Raw genomic sequence first — 18,783 nt, 5'->3', positions numbered from 1 at the left:
GCCACGACGATACACTTGTTTCCAGATGCTAACGTCGGGAAGGGTCCCAACAAGTCCATTTCGATCTGCTGAAAAGGTCACCAAGGAGGCTCGATCGGCAGTAGTAATCCCGCTGGCCTTGTCGGTAGTGTTTTGCGTCGCTGACAGTCTGGGCATGTCTTGACGTAACGGGCGACGTCGGCGGACAGGTGCGGCCAGTAATACCTTTCCTGTATCCTCGAGAGTGTCCTGGAGAATCCGAGGTGCCCAGCGGTCGGATCGTCATGGAGTCCATCGCCACGACGACACACTTGTTTCCAGATGCTAACGTCGGGAAGGGTCCCAACAAGTCCATTTCGATCTGCTGAAAAGGTCACCAAGGAGGCTCGATCGGCAGTAGTAATCCCGCTGGCCTTGTCGGTAGTGTTTTGCGTCGCTGACAGTCTGGGCATGTCTTGACGTAACGGGCGACGTCGGCGGACAGGTGCGGCCAGTAATACCTTTCCTGTATCCTCGAGAGTGTCCTGGAGAATCCGAGGTGCCCAGCGGTCGGATCGTCATGGAGTCCATCGCCACGACGACACACTTGTTTCCAGATGCTAACGTCGGGAAGGGTCCCAACAAGTCCATTTCGATCTGCTGAAAAGGTCACCAAGTAGGCTTGATCGGCAGTAGTAATCCCGCTGGCCTTGTCGGTGGTGTCTTGCGTCGCTGACAGTCTGGGCATGTCTTGACGTAACGGGCGACGTCAGCGGACAGGTGCGGCCAGTAATACCTTTCCTGTATCCTCGAGAGCGTCCTGGAGAATCCGAGGTGCCCAGCGGTCGGATCGTCATGTAGGGCGTGCAGTACTTCTGGACGCATCGCTGAAGGAAAAACAAGAAGGTAGTTGGCGCGGGCATGTGAGAAGTTCTTCTTTACGAGTGGGTTGTTTTGAGGTAAGAACGAAGAGAATCCTTGCTTAAATTGGATTGGCACAACGTCCGTGTTCCCTTCGAAATACTCGGCGAGGCTTTTTAGCTCCGGGTCTGTTCGTTGCTGTTCAGTTAAGTCTTCCGCGCTTATTATTTCAAGGAAGGCATTGTCATCCCCGTCATCTTTCAGCGGCGGGTCAATGGGGGCGCGTGACAGGCAATCGGCTTAAAAGTGTTTTCGTACGGACTTTTAGATTACAGTGATGTCACATATTTGCAGTCTCAGGCTCCACCGCGCCAGCCGTCCTGAAGGGTCCTTTAAATTCACTAGCCAATACAACGCGTGATGGTCGTTGACGATATTTAATGGCCTGCCATTGAATAAGGACAGGATTTTCTTGTAGCCCATATAATGGCGGGCATTCCTTTTCGGTCGTTGAATAATTGCCTTCTGCTTTTCACAGTGACCGGTTAGCATAAGCTATCACCCTTTCAAGTCCGTCTTTCCCCTGGACTAGGACGGCACTGAGGCCTAGGCTACTGGCGTCAGTTTCGGTATTGGCGTCCTCGTCGAAATGCGCTACTACCAGTGGTAACTACATGCGTCGTCTGAGTTCTTGAAATGCGTCGGCCTGCGGCGTTTCCCACTTGAACTTGACATCGCATTTTGTTCCCTCCGTCATGCGTGATTCACTCAGCGATGCCTGAATTGCCCTTGACAAAGCGCCTGTAGTAGGCACACATGCCAAGGAATCTTCGCACTGCCTTCTTGTCGATGGGCTGCGGGAACTTTGCGATGGCAGCTATCTTCTGCGAGTTGGGGCGAACTCCAGATTTGCTGATGACATGGCCAAGAAACAGAAGCTCGTCGTAAGCGAAGCGACACTTTCCCGGCTTCAGAGTGAGCCCTGATGACTTGATGGCCTCTAGTACTATTACAAGCGTTCTAAGGTGACGGTCGAAATTTCTGGTGAACAAAATATGACGACGTCATCCAATTAAACAAGACAGGTCTGTCACTTCAATCCTGCTAACAACGCGTCTATTACACGCTGGAACGTTGCAGGCACAGAGCATAATCCTCATGGCATGACTCTGAACTCATAGAGGCCATCTGGCGTGATGAAGGCTGTTCTTTCACAATTTCTCTCGTCGACTTCTATTTGCCAGTAGCAAGACTTGAGACCCATCGATGACAAATATTTGGCGTTGCAGAGCCGATCCAATGCGTCGTCTAGCCGTGGAAGGGGGTATACGTCCTTCTTTGTGATCTTCTTCACTCGAATATAATCAACGCAGGGACGTATGGTTCAGTGCTTTTTCTTCACCGCAACTACAGGAGATTCCCACAGGCACATTCCCAGTGGCAATTAGCCAGTTACCGAGGTTGGCGTCAACGACATCCACTGAAGAGCGGAACACACCTACTCGCGCACAACCAGTGACCCAACTTAATATCAAAGAGGTTCATTGAATAGCAGCACAGACCGAGTGGCCCATACGCAGTGCTCCCACTTGCCACAAGGTTCGGTAAGAGCGGTGCATACACATGCCAATACCCAGTCCCGCATCACCAACGACCCATGTGGACGTCAAAAAGGTTCGCTGAAGAGTGGTACATAGGTACACGATGCCACCTGCCCACTAACTACTATTGGCAAACGGTTGATTTTGAATTCTGGTAATTTAGCATTGCAGCACGACGCGCTACCCATTCAACCATAGACTCATTAACGACCCAGGTTTGCGGGAAAACAGTTAGATACAGGCATAGATAGATAGATAGATAGATAGATAGATAGATAGATAGATAGATAGATAGATAGATAGATAGATAGATAGATAGATAGATAGATAGATAGATAGATAGATAGATAGATAGATAGATAGATAGATAGATAGATAGATAGATAGATAGATAGATAGATAGATAGATAGATAGATAGATAGATAGATAGATAGATAGATAGATAGATAGATAGATAGATAGATAGATAGATAGATAGATTAGATAGATAGATAGATAGATAGATAGATAGATAGATAGATAGATAGATAGATAGATAGATAGATAGATAGATAGATAGATAGATAGATAGATAGATAGATAGATAGATGGCCCCGGGAAGTGCACCAAGTACCCTTAGAATGATAACTGCAATAAATTTCGAACGCGCTCAAACAAAATTTATCACCAGCGTTTGACGAAACAGCTGCGTGCATCAGGGTTAGCAAAGTCTTTCGTTTGTACTAAATCAATCTATTCTACTTAGATATGGGGAATCTGAGATTGTTAGTCTGTACATGTACTTCTAGTGTCTTACCGTGTATCACTTTACCATATACAACTTCCTTTGTTTATAAAGAAATTAAGTCTTATTCTTACAGACAACATGATCAAGTCCCGGATTATTGATTTGAACACTTTACTTTTGTTTTTATCTCAATATTCATACGTGTGAGTCGAAAACGTTTATTAAACTTTACGCAGACCACATGCACTTCCTGGAATCTATATGAACCGCAGCTTCAGTCAAGTCCCTAATTAAACGCTGAAGAACTAACGATGACAGGTAGAATTGTTTGCTTCTTCGTCATTTTTCCCTTATGTGTGAGCGCAATTCTTTGAAGAACACGCAAGGCAAGCAAAACGTAAGATGGCGGTATTCATTTTGTAATAGTTTCCCTCGCTTTGAATAAACTCAGAACTAAAGGAATCGCTAAAGACGGCCCTTCTTTATTAATACTGGCATTGCGATTCATTTTGTCAACCTAAGTGTAGAGGGGGTGATAACTCAATATATAGTCTAACCTACAAATATAAGAATCATAAATGCAAGTGCGCTGTATTTGGACACTGCGATTTCCTTAAATCATTCGTTGCAACGGTAACACGCGCGAGGAAGCCCGACAACGGGAATTTCAGGACTGGAAAATTGTTGTCGTTCTTTTTTTTTTAAGATGCGCACTGTTCCAGCTTCCTTTTTTGCGTTTTTGATAATTTATTACGGTATATGCAATGAACGCAGTGTGTGTGCATTCAATGGCGCAGAACGGGGTTTCGGAGCATCTAGTCGCAAACGTACCAGAAGAACTACTTCTGCGACATAAATGTTACATGCAACGCGTTTTCGCCTAGGTAGAACCATCTCAAGATATATCTCGCGAAGGCGTTCTACCGAAATATACCAGGGCGCAGAGACACCACTGTAGCTTTAGTACTTTCAGTCTTTAACATGTTTCGTTTTCTGACAAACGGACAGAGAGAAATCTGAGTGAACGAGTGCTTCGCGGGGCCGTCTGTAATGGACCGTGCACCGATTTGCTCGTTGCAGGCAAGAACCGCGCCAGCAGACAGCGGCAAGATGGAGAGTGCGTGTCTGCGCTGACTACGATAAGCCTTTGTTTCCTTCTTGAGTATCTTTTTGGTGATCCGTGTCTGTCTCCTTTGTTTTTTTCTTTTCTAATTGTCTTACTTCTCGCGCTTTTCTCTAGCCATTACGCTCTTACTTTTATACTTGCGCTTCTCCTCATAGGCACGCTAGACAGAAGTCGGCTTAGATTATTTACGACCCTCCTGTGTATTTGGATGCGTCGGAGCAATGAGAGCACGGCTAAGCGTCTTCTCTTCGTCTCAGCCGGTAGAAGCGCGCTGCGTCCTTATTCCGAATCGTCATAGATCACACGGTGAGCCCCATAACTTTCGCTAGTACACTTCCTTCAGTCCACAGAGTCCGAGAAAAAAAGAGGAGCAGTGCTGAACAAAACTATGTTGTAATTCAAATATGAAACATTAGTTCGCGGGAAGCCCGCAAGGTGGAGGGTGTTTCGGGAAAAGGAACATTTTCGTCCACCCGAGTGTTGAACGAATATAGGTGAATCCATAAATACTTTGTTTAGCGCAAAACAGCACACACAAGAAAGACGACAGGACAAGGCGCTACTCTGAATTGACATGATTTTATTGCGTCATTTCTTTATAGGCAGCAGAAACTAGAGGAACATGCGCAGTGTGCACAATGTGCAAGAACCACCAGCATTCGATTACAAGAACGCACTCATGCGACAGAATCCAGAAAACCATATTCTGTCGCATGAGTGCGCTCTTGTAACCGGATGCTGGTGGTTCCTGAATCTAGGTGAGCTTATTTTGTAGCTTCGGTTACGTAAGGAACAGACGAACCACGCAGCGCCAAGAAGACAATCACCTTTATTCCTTCGGCGATGCGGTTTTTGTGCGCTAAGTAGCCAATCAGAGGGTGGCAAAAATAAAAGAAAAGATATCGCGGCAAGCGGGGCAATCTTATCTGCAGGTTCCAACGTAGAATGTGTCGAGCACTGCGAATGTTACCCTTCGTACTACAGTTGGGTCCACGAGAATTTTCCCTGTAATATATTCTAACTCCGCGCCGTACTTCAGGCGTCATTTCCTTAATCATGTTTTTTTGCTCTTTTAGTGCTCATTCTCACCGAACAGTAAGAATCTAGTACAAAATGGCGTATATATACTTACCCCTAAAGATATATGCAGGTGGACGAGTTGACAGACGTATTTCAATGTAGTAGGCATGCCAGCAGATGTACGTAAGTCTTGGTCACCTCGTAATGGCGGGCATGCTGAGGGACGACCTGCTGAATGTTATACGTAGCTGAAGATTGACAATACATGACAATGTCAGCCACCAATAATTTCTTATTTGTGCCGCGTTCTCCTGCACGCGAAAGAAGAAATACAATCTTTTTAATAAAGGGAGTTACTGTCTACCATTAATTAACCGTCATGAACGTGACCGAAGCAGATCCTGTTCGATAGCCAATAATTGGAAAACTTGTATGACTGCCTGTCTGCTACAAGAGCAATGTACGGCATCGAATGACTCATACTCACACCACGGACTTCGTGAGCATGGGCCGTTCGACGGGGTAAAACCGTAATAAAAAATACAAATTTCCGCCCAAAAGGCGAAGCAGCGATTGCGATAGCAAGTTAGTGGATAGCTGTTTGAAGTAAGGATAGTAGCTTTATCGGCCGTGTAAACTTGTAAACATTCGCTTACTAACTAAATTAAAAATGATAGAACGTATAAGTGTGACTCAATGCGGATGTAGCGAGAAACAGAGGCACAGAGACAGCGCTGTCTTTGTGTGCCTGCTTCTTTCTGCGTCCTTGTTCAGTCGCGCTTACACATTCTATCATGCATCCAAACCAACTATCCCGTCAACGTGTTCTGACTAGATTAACCAGCATGGTGTCACGCGCGCACATGCAAACATGAACACATTTCGCTCGATGAGAGCGGAAACTGTCTGTGAAAAGGGTGGAATTAAAAATCGCGGCAGCAGCCGCGAGCCAATTAACCTCCGTGCATCTGTCACTTCAACGCGAACGAAACGTCGAAAGCACAGCGTATACGAAGCTACTGGCACTACGCGCACTCTGCAAACATAGCAGATTGCTTTGAAGATGAGGCCCGTGCAGGCGCGCACTTTGGCCACGTCGCAGATCGCTCTCAAGATACACGAGCGCCGGCCACGCGTCCCTAGGCGTCCGCCAAAGCGTCTACTGCGGCGTCCGCGATTCGCATGGCTAACGCCGTAGTAGGCGCCGCGGTTGTCTCCTCTCTGTACGGAGCGGTCGGAGATGAGGACATCGAGGCACCCTAGCAGCCGTTGGAGAAGAACGCCCTTCCTCCCTCGCCTGACCCCCCTGCCTCGCGCGCCACAGGAAAGGGCACGCATCTTGGCGCCTATTAGACCACATCCTCCCTCTTTCTCTATCATCTTTCACTTCCCACTTCCTCTCCCCTGACGACGCTTTGCCTTGCTCCCTCACTCACGGGTTCCAGAATCAAGCGTCTTTCCTTTCTTTAGATCACTCTCCCTATCATCATGGCATCTCGGCGGCGTACCTCGCTCGCGCACACGGGATCGAACCGCGTTCGCCGGCTTACTCTCGCACGCATTCACTCATACAAAGCCTCACGGCGACGGCGACGGCAGAAATGCGCCTGGAGTGTCCGTATAATTGACATCGCAATGAAATAAAAATCACAAGCTTTCTTTATTCATAGCACAGAAGTATTATTGGTTAACGTTCTTCTACTCCTTGGAAAAGGGCTTAAACTTTATGTAATACCTCGCAATGCTCACCTTCCCGCACCAGTAAGTAATGTTGGTATGCCAATTTAATGTTGCGGTGCTACTACGCTGTTCGAAGGCATTTTCTTTTCTCTTTCTGAACAGGATACGAGAATTGGAACTGGCTCGACATCAACGAGGCAAGTTCTTTGTTTAGGATTTTTTTTTACAATTATCTCTAATTAAAGCCCACCTCCGAGGGTACAATTTCCACTTTCGCGCAGTGAAATAATGAGTGATCTTGCACCAGTCCATAGAGATTCTGCGCATTCACATGCCTGTTTCGTCATCACTTTCTGTTTAACATAACTTTAGTGAAAATATTGGCGCTTTGTGGTCGTGCCAGCTAGTCCTCGCAGCACGACAAATTAAAAGAGTATCACACGAAGCAGCAAAGAAAAAAAACGCAACAAAGTAAAAGCGCACGAAGACATACAGTGTTCTTCGCAAAAATAGCTTTAAAAAAAGAAAAGGACGCGCAGACACGCCGCACAGTTTTGCGAATAAAAGTACTCGTGCGCGTTGTTGGTTTTAAGGCATTTAATGGCATTTAATTAAATGTGCAGTCTGTGTTGTTTCCTTGCATGATTCCGCAGCGAACAGCGCCGTTAACCGATACATCTGTAGCGGTGTCTCTGGCGCAGCCAACTCAAGGTGAGGGGTGGCTGGAAAAGAGGAAGGCTGTCCTTCCCAGGAGACAGCACGTGCCTCCTGGCCCGTAGCTATTCGCATACACGCTCAAATCTGTTAGGCCTAACAGACGATGTTACAAAGCCTGTCTACAACTACAATGGAGCAAATTCTCCGTTCGCCCTGTCGTCCTGTGCCTATGTTGAGAACCTCCGCTGTAGCACTGGATAGTTAACGAAATTTCACGAAAGGTTTACTTTTACAACCGAACTACTACATCTAAAGGTAGTAGGTTTACAAGCTCGTAAAAGTTAAAGGTTGCGTCAAATTATCTTTTTGTATCGGCCATGCAAAGTCGGACCATCAACCACCGACGACAAAAACGGGCGAAAGAGGCAAATAAACAAAAGGAAACACATATGCACAGGCGGTCTGTTTTCAAGAGCCATACGTGTGGTCTCAGTTCCGAGTGAGCGATTTCCATATAGCGATGTTCTTGCTTTATGACGCTCCATCATGTCCTCGAGATCCATGGTTGTCCACGAAAATTGCATTACACTCAATAAAGTAAAGCAAATAAACAGGCTAACCACACTTCTGGGAACGAAAGAATAGAATTGCCCGTAGTTTCGATGGTAGACGCAGAGAACTGAGTCGGTGAACGTTTTTGTTCAAAAGCTTCCGTACACGCCGCAATGGCGCGGATCGTTCGGAAATACCTATACGCAACTCCATTGTTACGTGAAGAAGACCTGTACTTAGACTCTTCAACGCATCGCAAAAGAACGCTGCTCGGTACCATCGCATTTGAATAGTGTTTCGCCGACCACATAATCGCAGAGCAAGACCCGATGTTCAAAAGGGCGCTCGTTATATTTGAATGTTTGTGCATTTTATAATACCCAGGGAGCATCTCTTCGTTTCATGGAGTAGCGTTAACCTCCGGCTGATCTGTATGCAAGGTGTCCTGCAATACCTTAAAGCTGCCTGGGAGGCAAAATATGAAGGAAAACGTAGCAGCAATAAAAGTAAATAATATAAAAACAATGTTTGCCTACATGGGCTGCACGTTCTTGCTCCAACGTTTGCGAAAGTGCAGCCTCCAGCGTTTCGAGGAGGAGATTTATACAATGCGCCCTGATGTTGGCGTCGCTGTGCATTTTTGCTCGCCATGCGAGTTTCACATAAGCAGCTCTCGCTTCCTTTGTTTTCTCTATTAGGTTTGTTTTTCCAACTTTTCTGATCTTGCCATGAGCTCTTGATGCTTTTGTAGTTATTTGTTTCAAAAACATTATATCAACGTGACGGATATAAAAGCTTCGCGCTTGGTGAGCAAAAAGAAACGCATTAGCACGAAAGAAAAAAGCGATCTCGAAAACAGCAAGTAAGGTAGAGATGGTCATTTCATTCGCCTGTTCAATAGGGAACCGAGTCTGTAGGAAAAGGAGACCGCGGATAGACAGTCCGCAGAGAAAAAGGAAACACGCTAGCGAGTCTCCATCTTCCCATGCAGCATTGAAACAAGAAAAGCAGTGACGCTCGATCGACTCAGTGAGTCGAATGCGTTATATAGCTGCTTAGAAATCTTCGGTTGTCTGCTGCTGAGCGGCATTGCGCTCTTAGAGTTGTTCGTAACTCACCCTAAGTTCCTGCGATGTTTTTGTCTCGCGACCTTGTGTGCGTGCTATCGATTTGTTGGTTGTTGACAGCTGCTGCTTCCAAGAGGCACAAAAGCTCTTATATAAGAGGCAAAAGGCAGGAACGGCAGAAAATCTTCGACGTCTTTATCAAATTTGAGTTCTCCCTTCTGCTAGTAAAAAAAAATAAAAAGGGGGGGGGGGGGTGCTCCTAGTTTCGCGGTAGGCGTCTTTTCCGTCAGTGCACTTTCTTTCTCCGTTGTTTGTTTCGAAAGCTCACGAAATGGTTGCCGGTTCTTATCGAATTGAGAGCCGATTGTGGCTCATTAGGAACAAATGGCTTGTTGACTGCAATCTTTTGCCAGGAGACTGTGAGGTTGTTGCCTAGATTGAAGCCACGCCCCATGCAGTCCAGGTAGTTAACCTAGTTGCACTTGCGTCGGGCAGCATTGTTTCATCTCGATCGTTTTAGGCGATAACGTTTTCATACTCTTGTCGTTGCTGTCGTCGTCGTCGTCGTCGTCGTCGTTGGTGGTGGTGTTATTCTTCTTCTTCTACTTCTTAGCATTTGCTAATTCGTTCAGCTTGCATTTGAGGGCACAAAAAGTGCGGCACCTTAGCTGGCAGTCACGTGGTATTCTTTTAAATTTCGCGCACGCTAAATAAAGGCTGGAAAAAAATAAACAGGGCCGTTAGCATAGACGAAATGATCTGATATTTCTGAACAAGCGCTACAACTTCTGTATTACAGATTTTTTTCCTTAAGTTGCAATTTAAAAAGTTCATTAAGCAAGCTTTGTTAATAACCCAGCTCGGCGGAGTGGAAAAAAATATCATGACGCGTTTTAGAAGGCTCAGAACAATACTGGCCCAAGTTAGCTGAAACACTATATATGTATATATATATATATATATATATATATATATATATATATATATATATATATAGAAGGCTCTCTATTGAAGAGAACGAACCGTAACTGCAGTTTCTCCGAGCAGGCACCAACGAGCTCTGTAGTGCTCATCGTCCATTCTCTCAATAGATCATTAGCGCTCGCAGAACTGCGCACACGGTAAGTGTAATGCTGTAAAAGCGCTGGACATCAATTCCGCACCGTCCCAGGGACGATAATTTCCATTGATTTTTCTTGTCCCTTCTTCTGCACTCACTTTTCTTCCTGTTTCAACGGTGCTTCTTTACCACATTTAGTATGCAAGAGCTTGCACGGGTTAATGCTTTTCTTTTCGCTCGTCGTTATATAGAAGTAGAACATGACTCCCCGAGTTGCAGGCAAATTTGATTACTCGGATTCTGCGAGGCCCGCTCCTGATCCCTCCACGCGCACTGTGCGCAGCTGTCGGCTTCTACTTTCGCTTACTAGTCCACGCACTTACATTTGCTGTTTAATCTTCACGTCTCCACTTCCACTTCTAAGCTTGCAGTCGCGTTTTTTCACTTCTTTGCACGAGCAATAGGCCAGCAAACCTCCTCCGCATGCCCCGCTGCTTTCGTAACGTTGAAGAGTGCATGGCCGTTTCCATTATTTATTTTATACTTTTTCTCCACATCTCGTGTAATGTATTCAACTACGTCCGCCGACATAGGAATTACTCACGGGAAGCGCGTGCCTACTTGACATCTTTATCTTTCCTGCCCCACTGTCAGCTCAAGAGAGCGTGTATGCTCACTATGTCCGCTTGAATCCTTTGTAGAATATAGGCTCCCTCTCTGCCCTTTTTAGGCGTTCTTGTAGGCTTTGGATACGTGCTCGCTTCCAGCAACGTGCCCGATCTCATTTTCATTTGTTACCTAAGCGAGACCTGTCATTCGTCCAACGCAGCCGACGCGCTATGGATCGTGGGATTCCTTAGTGAAGAGACGTTACGAAATAGACTCCGGAGTGCGCGGGCGGAAACACACTGCCTGCCTTGTAGAATGCTTGCGATGGGATATTGACTGCGTTATCTTTGCTCGCATTCGAGGTTGTGATCCCGCTTTTGTAGAATTTTGTTGACATTTTTCTAGAGCTACATGGCAACGCTTTATTTTGTTAGGTGGCAACGTTGGCAGTTATATTAAACGCTACGGCTATCCATTCGTTAAACTCATTCAAAGTTACCTAATACCGAACTTTTTTACATGGCACAATGTGCATTGCAAACACGCGTGATGTTCGAGACGTCGCAGAAAATCTGTATTTATAATATAGATTAAAGGCGAAGCGCTAATTGTGCGCTAATGACGCGAGTTGTTCCCTCCAAAAGCCTAAATATGATTCTTATATTTCACTGGATCATTAATTTATCTTACAGAGAAGGGCAATTTAATTACACTTGTTCCCTCGCCACTGGCTGCAGCCTATGAAAAATTCTAGGTTTAGTGAAAGATTGCAATCCTCTTTCGTTCCTGACAAGAGGGCTTCCCAGCAGTAACTGCGTTTTTTTTGTTATCCATAACCCTATATAACGCGCCCGATTGCGGGCGCACGTTTGTGCACAAGTTCAAGTGTGCATGAGCCTGCGTTGAGGTGCGCTAAACGTCATAAAAGCAATGCCCTTTGGGAACATAACGTGCAGGTACTGCGTCGCGGTAAGCCGTCGCGAAGAATGTCGGCTGTCTACGCGCACAAAGGTAGCAGTAGAGTGCGTACGGCATAAGGCAGTCGCAGGAAGCGCCATTGGGTAGCGGTGAACTGATTAACAAGCTCTTGGCTACGTCGTCAGTCATGACACTTATCCAGTACTCGTCTTATTCTTTCCTCCATAAGGCTCGCCTTGCGCATACGAAGACAGTGTGCTTTCGTCACTGGCGCAGCCGACAACAAACTAGGAGCTTGGACCCTATAGTGTCCCTACTTCCTGGTTAATTACTATGCTTGTTCCATTGCGATCTTTTTTCCTTGTGTACTCAATGGACAACAAATGGACACGTGTGTATGAGATGGGTGGGGGGGGGGGGGGGCGTGAAGGGAGACAAGGGTATCGGTCAGTACCCGCCGTGGTTGCTCAGTGGCTATGGTGTTGGGCTGCTGAGCACGAGGTCGCGGGATCGAATCCCGGTCACGGCGGCCGCATTTCGATGGGGGCCAAATGCGAAAACACCCGTGTGCTTAGATTTAGGTGCACGTTAAAGAACCCCAGGTGGTCAAAATTTCCGGAGTCCTCCACTACGGCGTGCCTCATAATCAGAAAGTGGTTTTGGCACGTAAAACCCCAAATATTATTATTATTATTATCGGTCAGCATGGTGAAGTCGAAACTAAGGCCTGCTGTGCCGCGAGCGGCCAATCGTGTGGCAATTTCCGCGTTTCGCGGGCTTCTTTCATGATTTGAGGCCACTTTTATGCATTACTTATTGAGCGACAGAAAGCTGTATCGCGAGGTTCTCATGCTGCTCTGCCTTTTTCACTTTGACACCTTTTATCTAACTATAATACTAAATAACTTGCTTAATTAATTAGGACTAATTGTGTAATTATGCGAAATGCAAAAGCTAATCTATCTCCAAGCGACGGCACACAACATTACCTTGGTTCCTTCCAGCTACTTGGCATTTGCATATTTTTACAGTTTGGCTCAACTTATGTGGGGCAAACGGTATACAAATGAGTTCTGAAAACAATTTACTTCCCAAGCTAGTACAAAGCTACAATGTTTTGCACAAAGTAATTTGCCTCTAAAGAACGTGTGGCCACAACGCCTAAGGCCGGCTGCCGAAGCGCACCATTTTTCGCAAATTGCGTGGCAGCCAATTGACTTGGACTGAAAATCGATGCATGGGCCGGAGCCACGAAGAGTGGCTCCTATACTCTGTCAAGAGCAATACACAGTGCTTTAATTAACTTTGCCCCGGCTAAAAAATTGGAAGAGTGCCAGCAGAATTGACCTTGTTCACGACAGGCTAATTGTTCCTATGATAGAAAGAAAAGAAGGAAGAAAAAGTGAATGAGAACAAAAGAGAGAAGGTCCACGCGAGTGCTTTAAAAAAATAAGTAAACTGAGCTATTATACAGTGAAGGATGTAAGACTCCATGACATTTTTTTTTTGTTACTCACGTTTCGGTACTAACAATACCCCTCATTGTGCGTACTGTCAGGTTCTATCTGACTTTGAGCTTTCTCTAAGTCTTTTTATCCCAGGTGTTCCTTCACATGCGGAACACTTCTTTTATAGATGTCATTTCTAGACCACCGTCGTTATTGAATGGAAAGTGACAAGGACGCTAGGTGGGCATTAGCAGCAAGAAAAATATCAGCGATATCTTCATTAACAATGCAAATATGCTACCTGCACGTTATAATTATAAACCCTAAGGCACATTCAAAAATGAAGAGGAAATGTAGGTAGTGAAGCGATGCCTGGTTGCTAGAAATCTTAAGACTCGCAACATTTTCAAGATATGAGAGCTTGAAATGTGCTACGAAATGTATTGGCGTTTAATTGAATTTTCCAGAAGCGGTCTTCTCAAAGTGCGTGGCAATCTTAACTGAAACGTTTAGAAATTTTCGTGCGCATTCATTTTTGTTCATTTGCGTATTTCGCACGCTCACTACAAGTATGCGAGGTGATCAATTTTAATATATACATTGTTTTTTTAAATCGACTGGTGCAGATCACACAATTCTCATCCACGAGGTGGAATATTTATAGAGGCGGATATTACTTAAATGAGAAATCCAAACACATATTGAGATAGCTGCCAATAATTTAGTAATTAACTCCCCTATTAATTATTTTGTGACACATTCGGCAATTTACGAATTGTACCGGGTGAGCTTGCGAGGCGTACCTACCTTTCATGAATTTCCGAAATCACATCAGTCTTGAGATATGCGACATCAAACTTGCCGGCTGTAAATTACTGATTTATTTACCATTAGGTATTGAAATATTGCGTCGATTTTTGTATTCCTGATGTTCCCTATTTTGCTCTGCATGTGCGATCACATCTGCCTGTACATATGCGGAGCTTCTTCCTTTAATTCTTCTGTTGCGTGCGAGAAGGCGGCTTATCCTGTAATTCCCGTGTCTTCCGTCTTTTCGCGGGGCTTTACAAAATTTTCAAGATGAGTCTTTGGCGAAAGAGGCGTCAGTGAATAATTGGAGTTATATTTGCATTACACAGAGGAAACGGAGTATGGACAAAGGAAGGGACTCTTCAGATGTGAGTTTACAGGGTAATGATCAGAGAACCACCGTTGCTGAACACTTCGTTTCAACCACCTCTGACCGACCACTCCATCACCTCACCTTTCTTTTTTATCTGATAGATAAGTGTCGAGGAACGGGAAGGTGTTGTCTACATCCGAGCCGGCTGTACCAATTGCACAAGTGAGCAAGTCAAGGCGCCTCTTTTCCCAACAGGACATGCAGGCGCATTTTATCGACGTGACTGCGCATAAATTCCACAGAAAAAAAGAGCAACAGCATGAACACGTCAATAAACATACTAACAAGACGAACTTATCTATGTGCGATTGTTCCACTGCGCAATAAAATCATAGACATCCGTGCACACGTGAATGTCACATTGTTCTAGTATAGTCCTAAATGAGAAGCCAGGACATAACTATTGCGCAATATTCTGCAAATAAAATAAAATAAAATAGATTTCGGCCCAAAAAAGGCGCATCTATATATAGCGATACACGACCATGAACCAGGGATTTTGGTTACGCAAAGAATTACGTTTATTTAGGTGCCCGAAGTCACCGCGCGAGTGCGCTCTCTGATGATCACGTTGCGAACAGTTCGTAAGAAACAGGATCCTATGGGATTTCTCAGTATAGGTATTAGGTTCAAGTTACCTATGTCGCCACAGATATGAAGCTAAGTTCGGGGTCTTTAATCCTTACGCCTTCCGAAAGGGGATACCTAATTCGCAGGCCTAATACGACGAATTCTGACTCTACAAGGAAAGCCTCCGAATGGCCTTTGCGCCAGCGCTTATTCACTCTGCGCCTGAGCTTAAATCCTCGCCTGCTGCTGGCAGTTTTGGTTGAAGCCATTTGACCTGCTCTTTCCTCGTCTAACTAAGGCGTTCATTTTTTTTTTGTATGTTGCGTGTACCCGTGCATAATCCACTGCCTTTCCGCGCGAACCGCACTAATGCTTGCACGCTACGCACACATCAGAAGGCAAGGCACGCAGATGGATTAGCACTTACGGACTCTGCATTAACTACTCCGCGACAAAAAGCTGGGGAATTAGCAGATGCTGGCGGCACCTTAATTTCGACCTGCTTTGCAACATTTCCAGCTTTTTTTTTCTTTTTTTTTTTGCCACCGCTTCTGGGATTTCCTGGTTGACTAAACCGGAAAGAGTGTAAAAATGCGAAACAAGAAGTAAAACGGAAGAGCGCTGATTTCAAATTGACGTTTATTCCAAAGTAAAGGCCCCTGTCAAAAAAATGTATCGTGCAGGTCTAACGCACATCTTGGAAACCACGTCAAGCGAAGCTTCGTCCAAGTTGTATTAAACCATATCCAACAAGCGGCAACGTGTAGTTGAGTGTACATTTATCGGATGCCCGGCACACCCTCAAGCAATGTTTATGTTCTTGCACCACAAAAGTCACAACTTCATTCTCGTGCCACTTTTAGCTATATGCAATGCCCCGCTAGCAAGCTGTGCCAAATTGAAAACACCAAATCAGGCGGGCATGCCAATTCATTTATTAAGAATCCGCCTGCATAAAAGACAACGCAAGCAAGGGAAAAAAACACAAGGAAATTACCTACTTTGTCAAGTTTTCTACCCTGCACAGAGGGAGGGTTGATGGGGAGTGAAAGAGAGAGAGAACGAAAGGAGAGCTACGAGATATAAAATGCAGAAATGTTGATAAAGGCCATGCCTGATTTGCTACCCCACACTTGGGGAAAGGGTCTCAGCATCCGCATCAGCAGCGGCACCAGCCATGCGGTGAAAAATAAAGAACCAGAAAGCTCGCCTTCGCGCACAGCGTTCGCCGCAAGTGTTTCCATGTAAGGATTGCAGTTGCATAAGCTGCAGTTCCCGAGAAGCGGCAACTGCGTGGCCGGCCTATATATAGTGCCACGCGTCGCGGCTCTGTCAGCCGGTGTGGTGATCGGTGTGATGCCTCATATATCGCGAAAAGAAAATAGGTATAGAGCTGCGCTCAAATTTCGCATTGTGGAGCATTGTACCAATGCGGGGAGGCAGCGAGCGGTGGAGGGGTGTGGGCCTTCTACTCCGCCAGCGACTGCGTACTTTGGGCGGCCGCGCGCGCTTCATTTTGAAAGCGATCTGTAGACGGCTCATACCTTTGCGCGTGCTGTATTCTCGCCGCTCAGTTCGCGTTCAAACGATAGACAGCACGAAGATCACTACGCTCGCTGCTGCTGCCGCGCTTGCTCACGCCAGTGTTTTGAGAGCGAGTATCCGGGGTCATTGAGTGTGATGTGTTCATGTTTACCAGTGCATGTAGACTAAATGCTCCTTGATTCACTTAGTAAGCGAATGTTTCCAAGTATATACGCCCGATAAACCTACTAGCTTCGTATAGCTGTCCACTACTTTGTTATCGCAATCGATGCTCCGCCTTTCGGGCGAAACTGCGAGTTTTTGTTGTTAAAGTTCATTTTTTCTCTACTTTACGCACTGTTTGTTTACCACATCTTTTTTTCACTTTCGGCGCAGCGCTATTATACCACTTTCGTTTGTAAATGTTTCGTTTCTTCCTATTAAGAGCGCTCTTTCTTCTGTAACTTCCTTGCCCGTCTATTAGTTCGAGGGTTCTCGGACCCTTTTCCTGGGGGCCGTGTTGTAAGGCACACAAATGAATCACAGTACAAAAAAAATATTGGCAGGCGTTCAGAGAAAAAAAATTTGTGGATTGCGAAAAGGTTGCTATACTCGAGGGCCACTTTCTTTGGCTATGAAGGAAAAGCTACCGGGGCAAAGCACGCACAGAGAAGAGCGTGTCTGAAAAGAGTCCCACATTTTCGTCCATTAGCTTAAGCTACGGAAGAGAAAGCCTGAACACCTCATTTGCGACGGCTAAGACAAAACACGCCACTGAGTGTTAGAGTTGACTTTTGTGGTTCTCCCCTTCAGCGGCTGGGTAAACGCGAAATCGTCGCACGTGGATGTTCCGTCGATTTGTGCGTCTGTTCCGAGAAACCAAAAGCGCTGCTAAACGCGACCGGACTACTTAGCCCGGTACTACATGTGGAACAGCTCCGCCTCAGTCACTTTCTCATCACTGCTACAGAAAGTTGTCTGCCAGTATAGAAGCCTGACGATCGTACTACAAGAGCTGACAAAGATCTATACCTGAAGTGTATCACCATCAAGACTACCACCAGAAATCGCAACGTCTTCTTTTGTTGCAGTTGTGCCGAAACAGCGATATGCACCCTTTTCCGTGCTGTCGCCGATCTCTCGGGCTTTGCTGAAGTACATTTGTGTTCCTTCAGCGAGGAAATTCTCACCGTCGTGTGCATTTATGAGCCATTCAGCGGCCATACTTGCGTCGTACAACTATCATGCCACTTCTTGTGTATTTCTGGTTGCACTGCTGCTTCCATTCTTCAAATTAGTTCTGGTAACTTTGTGTTACTTTACTTGCGAATTTATGTACATTGTGGCAACAAATGATGTATGTTTTAGCTTAGCTGTCCATATTGCTAAAACAAAAAAGAACCGGTTTGTTTTCCTTCATCCCAGGTTCGTTTGCTTACTCTGGCGATTCGTACTGCGTCATCATTTACTGTGTAAGAAATGACAGGCACAATAAATGAAAGCGTCTTTCGGAACACGTTACGGGGCAAGAAAAACAATAACAATGAAGCGCACTTCCAGCACTAAGAAAAGCAAAGAGGCCATGCCAATGCAGCCTAGCTACACATACATATATGCGGCTAGTGCGGCAAACTGAATCTCAACGGCAACACCATCAAGGAACTGAGATCACGTCAACTCCCCATCATGCCTCTGCCTAAAACAACGTTTCCTGACTGGAGGGAAGTTTGCGCATGTAGAGCATATGGGAACTCGTTTATCTCGTTATCCCGCCTAATCAAACATTGCATAGCCCGAGGAAACCAGCGCTGGTGGGAGGGAGGCTCCACAGACGCTGTAGCAATACCAGAGGGTGTAATGGAGAAGCGAGAATATGTTTATAGAGGCCCTGAGCTGTGTTCATACTGCATCACTGGCGTCCCGCGCCCAAACCGTGCACCCAGGACGCTCTGTTACTAGTACTGCACATGATCACATGAACTCATATTATTTCCTAGTGGTTTCATTCGCGCCAAGTTGTACGCCACCTCGAGGCGTTCTGCAGGATGCTTAGAAAGAGCGTATAGAGATTCAAAATGACACGCATATAACAAATAAATTTCACGCTAAAGAAAAAAGAGCAGAAAAGAACATGACATAAGGACCAACTTAGCTTCTTCGCCCATGTGACAGATGCGGTCGCATATGCATTATTGACTTCGGCTTGCGTCGTTCGTGTGAT

General features: G+C 45.7%; 1 protein-coding gene across 3 annotated transcripts in view; it reads right to left on the bottom strand.

Moving 5' to 3' along the window:
• Window positions 1-18,783, bottom strand: part of LOC142577878 (uncharacterized) — a 51,987-nt gene that overhangs the window by 11,633 nt on the left and 21,571 nt on the right. Inside the window, exons 5-6 of one of the 3 annotated variants that reach the window (XM_075687310.1) lie at window positions 14,550-14,691; window positions 8,912-9,967 (exon numbers count right to left, since the gene is read on the bottom strand). In XM_075687310.1, the coding sequence (XP_075543425.1) occupies window positions 9,853-9,967; window positions 14,550-14,691 (257 nt within the window). In that variant the 3' untranslated portion in view covers window positions 8,912-9,852. Of the gene's footprint in view, window positions 1-5,406; window positions 5,523-8,911; window positions 9,968-14,549; window positions 14,692-18,783 lie in introns of those variants that run through there. The other 2 variants (XM_075687311.1, XM_075687312.1) reach the window with 2 other exon arrangements.

Source organism: Dermacentor variabilis, chromosome 4 (genome assembly GCF_050947875.1).
Source record: "Dermacentor variabilis isolate Ectoservices chromosome 4, ASM5094787v1, whole genome shotgun sequence".
Classification (NCBI taxonomy): Eukaryota; Metazoa; Arthropoda; class Arachnida; order Ixodida; family Ixodidae; genus Dermacentor; species Dermacentor variabilis.
Note: the sequence above shows the minus strand (reverse complement) of the source record. Positions and strands in the feature narration are given on the sequence as shown.